Here is a 13,643-nt window from a genome sequence, read left to right on the forward strand (position 1 = left end):
GCTTATGATTCTTACATATTGTCAGCTAATGACGACGATTTCTTTGTCCCTCTGATCTGCCATAGTTGCTCTTTTTCTTAAATATATTTTCAAATTTAAGCATGTGCTTTGAATTGATATAACATTCACTAAAATGCAGTTCTGACTGACTTCAGCTTCCCTTCACCTTCCATATGCCTCTTGCACATTTATTTGGAGTTTAGAGCATGTTTGAAGGCTCCGGCCGTGCTGTATTATTGCATTTTAGTTACTTTTTGTATAACCAAGCTCTTTATGCGAGCATTATGATTCTGCCTAATCGATATAAAATATTACATGATGTTTGGTACCCCAATGACAAAGCATAAACGCCTGTCAATACAATACATTATTCATGAGTTTTATATATGGCGCCAGGCCCTTTCTTGCAAGCCTCCATATTTGTATTGTTATGTTAGCTGGCTATAAAATGTTCGACAACGGTAGTAGTTTTTGCTTAAGCGCACATATTTAAACGTCAAAAAGAAAAGAAATAAATACTTTTATTTTTATTATGAAGAATGTTAATACCTTCAGTTTGCAAATAGTGCTTTGGAGTGAGTTCGAGGGTACCAAAAAGCTGCCTGATATAAAATTGTGATTTTTATTTAATGCTCCGTTCAGGCCCATTTTCCATTAAAAGGCCACCACAGAACGATCTATTTTGCTACCAAGTGCAGTAGGCCCCAAAATATCACGCTCATTGGATAATAAGGCCACCCTCGAGGCACATTTCTGGTACTCTAAATGGCAGTTCCGATCTGAAATGCTTGATGATATTAATAGCTTTGTTTCCGCAATAACAACTTGAATTATGAAAATCGCTCGAAATAAATGATTTGTTATTGGGTATTCAGATTCTCGGGAGGCATTCTTGCTCATTTTTTAAAAAAGAAGCCAAATTACCTATCCTAATCTTTACCGACTTTAAATTTATTTAACCCGTTCTTCCGTTGTTTCTTTTTACATTCACTGACAATGCAACTCGCCTCATTAATTATACAACATTGATATTTAGTAGCATCACATTTCTAATTTCTGGAGCAAAGAAAGTGATATTTTTTTCTTTTTTTAAAAAAAAGCTAAACTACGTAGTCATTTGATTAAAGCTCGCAAGAAAACATGTTCTTTTTACACATTTTATGTAAATAACAGAGCAAATACATTTTTACAAGAACAAAAATGGATCTGTGAGGCCTGTTGCAAGGTCCTTTCCTTTCTTTGTTTGATAGCAGTCAGGAAGATGATCTAAAATATATAGGATATAGAGAAATAGTATTAGTGCGTATGAAAGTTTTTCATTACATTTTGTGCTTTCAGAACAAAACCAGTGCCCTCTGGTCAATCTGGACAGATTCCAAATCCAATCCAACGAAAAGCAGATAGAAAAAAAATCTGTGGTGAGTTTTTATACTTTTCACTCCTTTTCGCTTGTAGCAGAATTTGGTGTTCTGATGAACTCCGTGCGCTCAATAAGTAACTAAGATTTGCCCATGGGGAATTAGTTCAAGGTCTTATAACTTAGCTACTGGAACACATAGAGCAGAAATGAAATACATTCTTTAAACAGGCAGGGAAGTGATCTCTAGGTTTCTTCATTTGCGCCTATTCTCGTGCTAAGCGGCTGTGAATCTGCTTTCCACTCCGTTAGAACCAATGCTTTTGTAAAATATTCTGGAATTCTGATAAATTGAGCTGCATCGTGTTAACACGTCTGGCTAGCAGATCATTAAAGCCTTCAAAAGGACCGATACAACTGGAAACGGGAGTTAACTAAATTGTTATAAGTTAATCACTTTATGGCAAATCTTAATGCCCAGAATAGGTATGTTTATAGCCATTATGTATATCTGTGTGCGTTTCTTTCAATCTAAAAGGGAGTACATTTTATGAAGCATTGGAAATGATTCATTTGAGCTGTATCATTCCGTCCAGTTACTTTACTTCAGATCTACCAACATCGATCTTTATTCTTTCTCACTCAGTTTCAACTTCATATATTTGTTTCCACCGCCTTTTTTTTAAAATACAAACCAAACTTCCACGAGATACCGTCTCATTTGCTCGGGCCAAATATTGTACCTAGTTTGCAAATTAATTTGGTTATATAATAGAGACGTATTTCTGGATAAACCACAATGAGGGATCGTGAATTGGAGACAAGGACTGCACAATTCATTCAACTCTTATAGTCTACAATAAGCGCGTTTATCCCACTTGCTCTATATGGAATGAAGTAACTTATATTAAAAGTAAGTTAACAACTGAACCTTGGTGCATCTTGGCTTAGTGATAGGATCCTGCTGCCTTTCTCTGCAAACCCTGGATTATTTTTCCAAAGAAGGCATATCATGCCAATTTTGTATCAAAGTTCTGCGATGTCTACAGTTTAGGAATCAAACGCAGATCTGGAAGAAATTAAGTGATCCAAGCTGAAATATGACCAGATGTGCAGATCCAACCAGATCCCTTTGCCAGAACTGATCCTCAAAGTATAAACACAATCAACATTGCTTTGTCCCAAGAATAATCTGCTTCTTCTGGAGAGCGATGGCTGAAGGCAACAAATATTTCAGTCGGGGTTTTTTTAAAACAAAATATACCATATGGTTAAGCAACTTCTGAAAATGTGTAGAATAGGTAACAGTTTAAAATAGCTGACATATATAACGAATAAAATTACGTTGAACATGCCTGCCAGACACCGAGTAGAAGAGAAAAGCTTTGTTTCCGCCCCCGTTTGTTCCCCCTTTGCTCCCCACTTCATACCTGAAATCAAACCTTTGATTTCAAATTTGGCTCCCAGCTGACGTTTATCAAAGACAAATTTTAGTTCCTCCCGCTCGAGCCATGCGCTTCTGCTAGATGTGCAAAGCTTGTGGTCTGAACCGTGTTTCAAATTGCCAGAGAATTTTCAATGTCTTATATAAAATCCTGCAAGAGCTGGCGAAACGCCTCGTAGATAAGAAACTTGTGGAGTATGGGCATTCTTTTTCTGGTCTTTCCTCCTACGCTGTAGCTGTTTTACACTTCTGAAGATAGCAAGTCTTTGGAAAGTGTTTTTCTTTTCATTCTGTAGTGAAGCGTTTACGACCATAGCACTAGCAGTCATAAATTTTGCGTAGCACACAATGACAGGTGCATTGATATGCACTGTGAGGGCTCTAGTTCCTTAATAACAACGAACTGCCCACTTTTATAGATGGCTTTTACATTATTTGACTACTCTGCTAAGATTAACTTGAAAAATAAAAGAAAACTGAAAGCAATTATTTGATTACTACTTAAATGGTGGAAACTGTCTTTCAGTGGTCTGGCCTTGGGCAAATAAAGCAGTACATGTGGCATAAAATAATGAGCCAGAACACACAGAAAAAAAACATGTCTAACGATGTAGCTTTACTATTTTCTTAAGTCGGTACTAAAGCAGTTTAACTTTTGTAACACCGTTTTCTACGCGAGTTTGAAACCTACGAGAACAGAAAAAATGGAAAATTAACTCATTGACTTGAATCCTTTCATGGTGCATGTACTTCCTTCACTCTTCTAGTTTTCCATAGTGTTGCAGAAAGACTTGCCATTCATGTTGGCCAAAAGTAATTAATAATTTGTTGAGTTGTTTTTCGCCATGGGCCCCGCGATTGCAGTTAATGTATTCGGAAACACTCCAAAAATAAAGGGGTGATGGTCCATAACAAGGTATTACTTATCAAATCTTTGTATTAGATGATGCACCCTTGCATTTAGAAAACATGTAAGGTAAGAAAGATCTGAAAGATGAACGCAGAAACAGTTGACCATTGTCCAAATGATTTATGGCCCATGGCTGCGATTTAGGTTCAAGCAGAGTTCACAAGCAGTTGGTGTTTCTGAACCATATCTGCTGCTTCACCACAATCTTTTCACAATACCTTAATATTAATGTTAGTTTTGATATTCTGAAGATAGTGCCTTCAAATCCACTGCAATCGAGGAGGCTGGCTGCAATGGCGTAGGTTCAGATCCCATGGCAGTAAATAATACTGAGTTACTTCCTTATCTCTTACACATAACGCAGATTAGATGGGCAGAGGGGGTGGGGAATGAACAGAAGTGTAATTAAATTTCAGATAAATAGCTAAGTAAATAAGTGTAATGCCAAAATTATTAAACTAAAATGGCGTGCATGGATGGGAGATGAAAACAGAATAACAGAAGAAAATAAAATGCAGTGAAACACATAGAAACGAACACCATAGAGCAGGAAAACAAAATATTGACATTTTTCTTAAAGGAACAGCTGAAATGTGCACATGTGCCTGACTGCTACTTTGGAGGCCGCAGATCACAAACCTCATATTTCATTATAATGTCAAGTCTTGTATGGCTGAAGGCTTTTTCTAAATGAATCGAAAATCTATTTGTGACGTGATATAGTAGCAGATAAGTCATACGTCCAATAGTTGTGGTGGTTTATACGGGAATGTGTTTTATTTAAATGATTTTGCAGACTAGGCATTGTACTTAAAATTTAAAATGCTAGCCAATCATTTTCATGTAAAGTTTCAAATATGTTTCACAGTGATTTGTTTTAATCCGCGTTTTGATCATTTAATTCCAGACACCGAAATAACCTCCTGGTTTAACAAATAGCTTAGGCAACCTCACTCGGAGCACAAGGTGCCATGCTTCAGTCAAAAACCATTGGCTTTAATGCTGAGCCCCTCACTTCATGCACACATAGACTTATTGGGAAGTTTCCTCGCTATGTTAGAAACATATTTTTAAGAAGTCTTTGGTCGAGAGATTGCGAGGATTTAATAATACACTCTCAAATAAGTAAGGAATAACTAGCAGCTTTGTGTCAGGGTCGAAAAACTGCATATAAATATGTCTATGTAGAAACAAATTGGAAAAATATGGCCTTTGAAATAGTTTATGAGTAATATAGTATATTTAAACAGCTATTATTGCAACTATAGGGGATCTGATCTCCATTCTTGCAAATCGATTCTTACATTATCAACGTTTATTAACTTTAAGAAAGGCTGGCCGTTAGTAACGGCTAAACACGCGTTCCTTCTCTGAATTTTTTGTTTTAGTTTAGTGTGATGATTTTTTTTCACATACATGTTCCAAAAAGATAATCCTATCCAGTAACATGTGCTGTTTTGCAGACTGCTGCATAAGCTAAAGCCGATGTAAGCAGCAGAATGAAGATATAAAATGCTGACTTGCTTATTTCTCTGTTTTAATTAGAACAAAAAGATTGAATAGGTGCTAGTTATACTTTAACTAAACTTCCTGTCCTCTGTCATAAAACAGAAAGATGTAACAGAAAGCAGCACATTTGCCTCACACAAACCTCACTTACGTTGAAGAAAAAGAAACCAACAATGGCGAGGGAACACTTCGTTGATTTTTCAGCTTTTGGAACTGGTCCTATCCATCATGTCTTGTGTAACACTGTCTCGATCACAGAATAAAACGGTCTGTACCCCCAGCAAATGCTGCAGGCGAATAAGCCGCCTGTGACTATGGTATTTTCGTTCTTTTTGAGAGGGGCCTTTTTGTTTCTCACTATTATAAAAATGGCCTCAATCAGTGAAGCCAACTGGAATAGCACTGTGCGTCCCACCGAAGTCCGCTCATATCAAGCATGACTGGGACATTTTTAACGTTCTTTGACTTCCACTGTTTTGAGTCTACAGAATAATGAAACCACCGCATAAAACTCATTGTTTTCCATATGATGTGACATCTCATAACTGCTATGTGATTACGTCTTGTTAAAAATCAAAATGACATATTTATAAAAGAATCATAGTCTGTAGTAGGTATTAATAGATAAGTAATGCATTAAATATTGAAATATTAATGAATAAAATATTAATTCTAAACAGCAATAATTTATGCACCGTTTGAACTATAAATATTTTCTACAATTTTTGAAAATAGTCAATCCAAGAGCCCAGGTTTACAAGTTGAAGCTGATTCCTCAGAACTCAGGAAGGCGTCAGCACATGAACACCTTGTAAAATTATAAAAGTCTTCCAGAAGTAGTCAAATAATTTGCTTTACATTTCAGCAGCTTATTAATTGTCTCGTAAAGTAGTAATTCATAAAAGAAGGAAAGAAGCAAATCCTGGTATGGGACGTGATATTAGATTCTATTTATGGGATGCCGTTTTATGTTTTACACGCTGAATTATGAGTTCCTAATGTTTCACCATTATTGTCTTTTGCCTCATAACCTCAAGGACTGCTGCAGACTTGTGATTGGTGTAACAGTGCCACGTGACCGAAGGTGTCAATGCTATTCGATAAGGGTGTCAAGACCCTATCATTTCGAAATAGCGATATGCAAAAAGCGACTTACTACGATAACTCCGGAATATTCGGCGGTTACTCCTACCAAAAGACCAACGCATACAGCTACAGTTCTAGCCACCAGGCCTACCCGCCATCATCTGTTGAAAATGATTATCAAAGCTCGACGTGCCCCATTCAGACATCTGGTGTCAGAGCCCCAAACCATAAGCCTACCGATATAAATGGCAACTGTATGAGAACAAGTGGCAGCCAGGGCACTGCCCAGCCCCCAACCATCAATGAGCCACAGCAGCCACCCCCTTTGCCACCCTCACCCAATGCAAGCAACACCTCAACACAGAAAAGAACCAAGTCTATTTCAAATTCTTCCGCCAGCCCAGCTGCTACTCTCACCAAGCAAATCTTTCCATGGATGAAAGAGTCTCGTCAAAATGCCAAGCAGAAAAACAACTGCACAGTTGCAGGTATCCTTCAGCACTTCACTTTTTCAACTTCTAATCACATCTAGTCTTTTAGCAATTAGAAAAAAAGTTTACCAAAATGTCACACCTAGGTGAGAGTATTTTCCCTCTTTCATTTCCGATGGCTGGGGAGAGTAAAGGGATCATTACATATTTTCAGGATGTTGCGTGAACATTTGGGGGATAATTTGTAAGTCATTGAATTCTAAGTGATTGCTTGAGTAACTGGCATATTCTGGGAGGGTTGATCAGGTGAAAGGGAATTTCTGAAATAGTAGGCTGATCCTTCTCTCATTCTCAAATGTCACACGGTGAAATCTTAATTTATGCAATTCTTGCAGGCGGCTCAAATAATCTTATTTTATCACTGCGGACTTCCCCGTTGACAGACCAGAATCTATTAAAGTGCAGTTATTTCAAGAATGTGCTTGTATCTCCCTCACATATAAGTTAATTTGATTGCATCTGATTTCATTTAATTCTTCCGCTCATTCCCAAAGCCTGTAAATTCAGAATTTCGAGTACATATGAGCTCAGGTATGGTACATGATAGAAATACTTGTAATGGAGCCACACTTCATCTTCTAATTGTGTTCTCGTGGGTACTACCAATCGGCACAACTGTAATCCCAGTGAGAATAACTAAGCACCGTTCAACTTTTACACCAAATCAAAATACATATCGAGTCGACTAATCATTGCATGATAGCAAAATATCAAGCGGAAGCAAATTTTCTACTCCTACGTAATACTTTATTTGGAGTGGATTTATTTGCTCACCAGATTTAAGGTGATTATCTCCACAAATCAATCTAAATGCAATCTGGGGGACAACAATAAGCAATTGTTACATTCCAAAATTATAGGTAAACATTTCTAAGTAAATATTTTTCTTAAAATGAATTCATGTGAAATTCGTGTTTTATTATGTTATTGTATTTTTTGCTGGAAACTCCGAAGAAGTCGGTAAATAGACACTCATGAATCAGCAAACAGCATTTACAGTAAATGCCAAAAAGACATAACTTGCATTTATCTGGCGCCTTTCGCGACCCGAAGACTGCCCAGAGAACTTAACAGCCAACGAAGTAATTTAGAGATGACGTCAAATGCTTATTTTAATGTTATTGCAAGTACTATCCCACCTCTGTATGTCATCGAAATGTTACCCTTCAGATGGTTAAATTTGGCTGCTGCATTAGGCTAGGGGAGCGAAATGGTTAAAGAATCGGTTTAGAGTTATTTTCCTAGTTCATGGATAATGACGCGGCGGGGCTTCTAGATTGGGCGTGCTTGTTCACACATTTATGTATCGGAACCAATATAATGTTTTCATTTTGTAGGTGACAATTGTGAGGATAAAAGTCCACCAGGTCCATCCTCCAAGAGAGTCCGTACAGCCTACACCAGCGCACAGCTGGTCGAACTGGAAAAGGAATTTCATTTTAATCGTTATCTGTGCCGTCCTCGGCGAGTTGAAATGGCAAATTTATTAAACCTAACCGAACGCCAGATAAAGATCTGGTTCCAGAACAGAAGAATGAAATATAAGAAGGATCAAAAGTCCAAAGGGATAATGCACTCCCCTGTTGGACAGTCTCCAGACAGAAGTCCGCTTTTGAACGCGCCAAATAATATTGGATTCTCAAGCCAGCTCCCCACTGTCAACAGTCTGAGTTACGAAGCTCCTTCGCCAACATCCTTCACAAAATCCCAGCAAAATATGTACGGCTTGGCTGCTTACACTGCACCCCATAATAGCTGTCTACCCCAGCAGAAAAGGTACCCGGGCACAGAGTACGACCATCACACTATGCAGGGCAATGGTAGTTTTGCCAATCATAACTTGCAGGGCAGCCCTGTGTATGTTGGAGGGAACTTTGTTGATTCAATGCCAGCTTCTGGTCCGATGTTTAACCTTAGCCATCTTCCTCATCCTTCATCAGCCACTGTGGACTATAGCTGCGCGGCTCAAATACCAGGCAATCACCACCATGGACCTTGTGATCCCCATCCCACATATACAGACCTGACTCCTCATCACACAACTCAGGGAAGAATCCAAGAAGCGCCAAAACTAACACATCTGTAACGGACTAGCACGGTTTGCCAAGCGATGTCACTTCGCTTTTTTATTACCTCATTTGTATCAAATATTCTCCTGCTATGAGACCGTCACAGTATTTGTCCACCATTCATTCTCTACCTGTTACATTGCTTTTCTGTGTTTATTTAAGGGTCTACACGTCAGGCATTCCTTTCCGTAAGATCCTAGCGTAATGCAGAATGCAAATAAAGGAATAATTGCTTGAAATAGGTGCTTTTGAAGGTAAGACATATGGAGTCAGTCTTCAGCAAACCCTTTTTAATGTAGAATTTAAAGACTAGTAATTCTACACACTCCACTTTGGTGGGATTCTGTCCGTAACTGGTCTTAACTGTCCAGAACTTCAGCTCTGTACTTTTCAGTAATGAACGAACTGAATTGAACATCAATGATATGTATTTATTATTTTAAGTCGAAAAGAAAATAGATTTTTCTATCACTTATTTATCCTCGTCTTAATGTATTTATGTGAGATTTATAGATCTTATACAATCTGACTTTAACCTGTTTGATCCATGTCTGTTACAATCATATTTTTCCTCTTTAGTAAACCTGGGTTTAAACTAGAGAGGATAGTTTTTTGAGCAGTTGTATCAGTGGCTGGTGTTTGTAGATTATGTAAGGGTTATCTCTGAAAGCAAATTGTAAGTTATGACTGTAGTAAATCAGAGAAAATGTGGCACTACACAATAGACGACACATTTCTATAAGAATTCTTTATTTCAATTGTCTGGTACTATTCCAACAGATATTTAGAATAAAAATGTGTTCTTTGAACAAACCTGTAGCCTTTATTTATAAATACATATGCACCATATCAGCTTAATGCTTCGCCATCTTGTCTCCTCACTTCTCATTAATACAAGACAAGCTGACTGCAGCCATAGACTGGAGATGTTCAGCCGAGCTACGGTCTGGTTAAAATGGGCATTTACAAAACGATATATTGCATGTTTCAAATCACTGTTAAAATAACGTGAAAAATCATTGCCACGATTTTGTATTTTACCCAGCAATGTAATATAACACATGAAAAGTTAAGATTCAGGCGCACAAAATAACAGGAAGCAAACAAAGGGAAATAGGGGCTGGAGGTTAGGTCGAGAAGAAATGTGGCCAAATAGTATGAGGTAAATAAAGCAGACAAAATAAAATTCAAACATTTACATTTTTGTTACTTTAACAAAACTTGAGATTTATTGCTTGCTTGGATTTTCCTAAATGATTTGTCCCGTTGTATGTAACAATTCTATTAATATGTATTTAAGGAAAAAATTAACTGCTTGATTTTTCATAATATACAGGGAGCAAACCAATCCAACAAGAGTTAGTAAACACTTCCACAGATGTTATGTGATAAATGTAGGAATAAACCCAGAAGAGCCTCAATCTATTACCGTTATCTTACGAAGACGTCAATATTATTAGGCAGAAAACGGTGTTTCGGATGCCCCAGTATTAGGTGCCTGTGAGAGGGGAGCCTGATCCCAGGCACTGGCTGCTTCCTCTCTGCACAGCAGCAGTCCGCAGCACCGACACATGCGGCGCCATTTTGTTTGACAAATAAAGCAGGGGCGATGAAAGCCTTCTGGCAACAAAGATATCTCCCATCCCTCGAAAAATCTTTATTTCAAAATGAGAAAGAAATGAGTCTGTGAACATTCGAAACATCAATAGTTTGACGAAGGCAACAACCTAACTAACCTTCTGTTGGCAATTTTAGAGCTTGAAGTTATATAGCACTTAAAATGTTCTCCTCCAGAGTAATCTCCTTTGATTTACTTTATCTTAAAATCTCTGACGATAAGGAAGCGCTAAATATGAATGTAGTATCATTCTAATGCACTGTACACAGCTCCTCGGTGTTTTAAACGTGCCTAATTATAACGCCAACGCCGGAAAGCGATCCAAAGCTTTGTTTTGTTAGTACACCACCCACACGTCAAAGAATGCAAAATGTTGCTTTTCCAGGCAGACAGAAGGAGTAAAAGCACCCACTCACACAACAATTTGATGGAAGCCAAAGACCAACTGAGGAGAGTTACAAAAAGAAATGCAATGACGTGTTTTGACTATTTTTTAAATTCTCAAACATTTTGTGTGTATGTGAGCAGAAAAAAATAACTAATATTGTGATTACTAATTTGGCAATAACAGATTACAGAAAGCGCAGCCTTTAGGGTTTAAATGCCAAATAATTCAGAAACGTTTCTATATAATGTGTAAAGTTCATAAGTCACAACAGCTGGAGTCAAGGAGAATCTGCGAGATTTTACTTCAGAAATATTTAAATAATTAGCTTGTGGGTGTTTGTGAAATCAACAAATAACATATGAGCAAGGAGTCATTTGTAAATAGGGTGTGCTGATCCAGATGGAGGAAGTTAGATGGTACTTGTTAAGATTGCAAAGATACCGAATAAATTGCACATTTCTAAATACTTCTTATAGCCCAAAGGGGGGAAAGGATTGGGTTTTAAATGTTTACAATGTCTATTTATATGCATGGTAAAGGCAGAGTGTCTGAAAGCGATCCTGTCCTACTTGGCATTGGGCCTCACTGCCAGTTCCTACTGTCCAGGGTGCTGCTTTAGCCACAGCTTGTGTTCATTCTTCTACACGGAAGAGCCTTCCGATGATTGTCACAGCTCCGAAGATTAATTGATTTGTCGCTTATTACTCCACGCTACACATTTGTAGGCAGAAACCTAGACTTGAGTGTTCTTTTCTTCGCAGTAATACAACCGCCCACCAAGACATGCAGGATGTTTTGTAATAGCACTGTACATTTTCTACTTTCTAGGAATGATTCTGCACTGCCTTACATTATAACATGGCCTGGAAAAGGCAGGAAAACGCTACCTACACCTTTATATATTTTATTTCAGAATCATTCAGAAAGCCAGTCTTATTTTCCACTCTTGTCATTGGTTAAGGCGATCATGTGACGATAAAATCAGCCTCATCTCAACGTCGTGTCTGTGTATTCAATAGACATAGTTTAATAATAGCACGGTCCCTTAGCGTTTGTAATCAGTACATTTTATAAATATATATTTTCAAAACAACTATCAAATAAGCAATTTTCTACCGATTCTGCCCGGGCAGAAATGAACAACGAGTTTGAGAGAGAGGTTGGTTTTATCAATAGTGAACCATCGCTTGCCGAGTGCCTGACATCCTTTCCTCCTGTTGGCGAGACATTTCAAAGTTCATCAATCAAGAACTCGACGCTTTCACATTCGACACTGATTCCTCCTCCTTTTGAGCAGAGCTTCAGCAGCGTGGACCATGGTAACACAAACCAAAATGGGAAAACCCACACTTCAAAAGACATTGGTCGGGCCACGTTAGGGGACAAACCTCTGGAATATCCGTGGATGAGAGAAAAGAAAAGCCAGAAGAAAAAAACTGTCCCAGCGACGGGATCATTCTCATCTTGTTCTTCTAATGAAGGTCAGGTCAATAATATTTTCCTTTATTTTTTTTTTGGTATATATGGTGCACATAGAGTATTTTTAAAAACGATTCAATTCTGAAGCAGTAACGTTTCATTGAAAGATGTTAGACCTGCAAAATGCTCACATCCCAATAATATCCAAAATGTAAATAGTGGCCGCTCGAGTCTATAGCACTCCTGGTATTGTGTAGGTTTCAATAACCTACACATAACCAAATTCCAGACATCTGTATCATCTTCCTGTTGCCCTGCTGGGCCATTTTCTGCTGGAAGCCTTTTGTGTCTCGGAGGCGGCCATTTTATGTTGCTGGAATATTTGGAAAGATTTGTGATAACTTATCGAACTTTTCCCCCCTTACTACAGAAAACGAAGAGCTTAATGAGCCGGACAACGGGAGTCCTTTTGACAGCTCCAGGAGACTACGAACCACTTACACAAACACTCAGCTATTGGAGCTGGAAAAGGAGTTTCATTACAATCGTTACCTTTGTAGACCTCGGAGAGTAGAAATCGCAGCTTTACTCGATTTAACAGAAAGGCAAGTCAAAGTCTGGTTTCAGAACAGACGCATGAAACACAAGAGACAAACTCGATTCAAACAAAGCCACAACGCTGATTCAAAGCGCCATTTTGCTCACAGTGTTAATCAGAGTGGATTTTCCACAAGAAGTTTTGCTGAGACACCTGTAAATAAAACTTTGAATTCGTTAGAGAGCGAAAAAATTGCTGAGCAAGATATTAGCGATTCCGCTCATCAAGATACATTGAGTGATATCAGCAGTGACCTGCTCAGTGTTATTGGCACCTCTCTGATCTGCACTGAGGGAACTCACAACCACTATTTTCCCCAGAGCTCAGATGAAACTGACTCCCTGATACCTATGCTGAAAAACTGCTCGGCTGGAACAAGTCCTAGTAGCCCAGAGAGTTTCAGCATCCCACCTCTGGAGGATTTAGACAAAATTCCAATCGAACCACATCTAGATCTGATAGAAGAATTACCTCAATTGTCTTTTTTGGAAAACGAGGACACTCTAATTATTCCATCCAACGTGTTTGACTTTTTAAGTGACAATTTTAGCTCCACCGATTTTCAGCAGTTGCAGTTTTAGACCGACTTCCAGTTCACGCATACTCCGCTGATATTCCTTGATATGTGACATTTATAATAACCGTCTTAACTGGCTGGAAGGTCGTACCATTTAGCACATGCCTCTTGATCCCAGAGTTTACGGATCTCTTACTCATTTCTGCGTTATGCCATGAATAAAAGGAAACGAGTTCT

General features: G+C 38.3%; 2 protein-coding genes across 4 annotated transcripts in view; both read left to right on the forward strand.

Moving 5' to 3' along the window:
- LOC121284896 (homeobox protein Hox-D3a-like) overlaps positions 1 to 9,679 on the forward strand; it is a 37,080-nt gene extending 27,401 nt beyond the window's left edge. For 2 of the 3 annotated variants that reach the window (XM_041200771.1, XM_041200772.1), the window contains 3 exons: positions 1,339 to 1,418; positions 6,258 to 6,794; positions 8,135 to 9,679. In XM_041200771.1, coding sequence (XP_041056705.1) covers positions 6,311 to 6,794; positions 8,135 to 8,883 — 1,233 coding nt within the window. In that variant the 5' untranslated portion in view covers positions 1,339 to 1,418; positions 6,258 to 6,310 and the 3' untranslated portion in view covers positions 8,884 to 9,679. Of the gene's footprint in view, positions 1 to 1,338; positions 1,419 to 6,257; positions 6,795 to 8,134 lie in introns of those variants that run through there. The other variant, XM_041200773.1, reaches the window with a different exon arrangement.
- A 2,197-nt stretch (positions 9,680 to 11,876) lies between these two features.
- On the forward strand, positions 11,877 to 13,591 carry LOC121285169 (homeobox protein Hox-A2-like). Its single transcript, XM_041201420.1, has 2 exons — positions 11,877 to 12,353; positions 12,722 to 13,591. The coding sequence occupies exons 1-2, from the start codon at positions 12,008 to 12,010 to the stop codon at positions 13,468 to 13,470; spliced, it is 1,095 nt and encodes a 364-aa protein (XP_041057354.1). The 5' UTR covers positions 11,877 to 12,007; the 3' UTR covers positions 13,471 to 13,591.
- The last annotated feature ends 52 nt before the right edge of the window (positions 13,592 to 13,643 follow it).

The sequence above is a fragment of the Carcharodon carcharias genome, chromosome 12 (assembly GCF_017639515.1).
Source record: "Carcharodon carcharias isolate sCarCar2 chromosome 12, sCarCar2.pri, whole genome shotgun sequence".
Lineage (NCBI taxonomy): Eukaryota > Metazoa > Chordata > Chondrichthyes > Lamniformes > Lamnidae > Carcharodon > Carcharodon carcharias.

Excerpts from the sequence above, each read along its gene's own strand:
- LOC121285169 (XM_041201420.1), top strand. The coding sequence starts at position 12,008 with ATGAACAACGAGTTTGAGAGAGAGGTTGGTTTTATCAATAGTGAACCA. Across the intron at positions 12,354-12,721 it reads ATCTTGTTCTTCTAATGAAG|AAAACGAAGAGCTTAATGAG; the intron begins GTCAGGTCAATA and ends CCCTTACTACAG.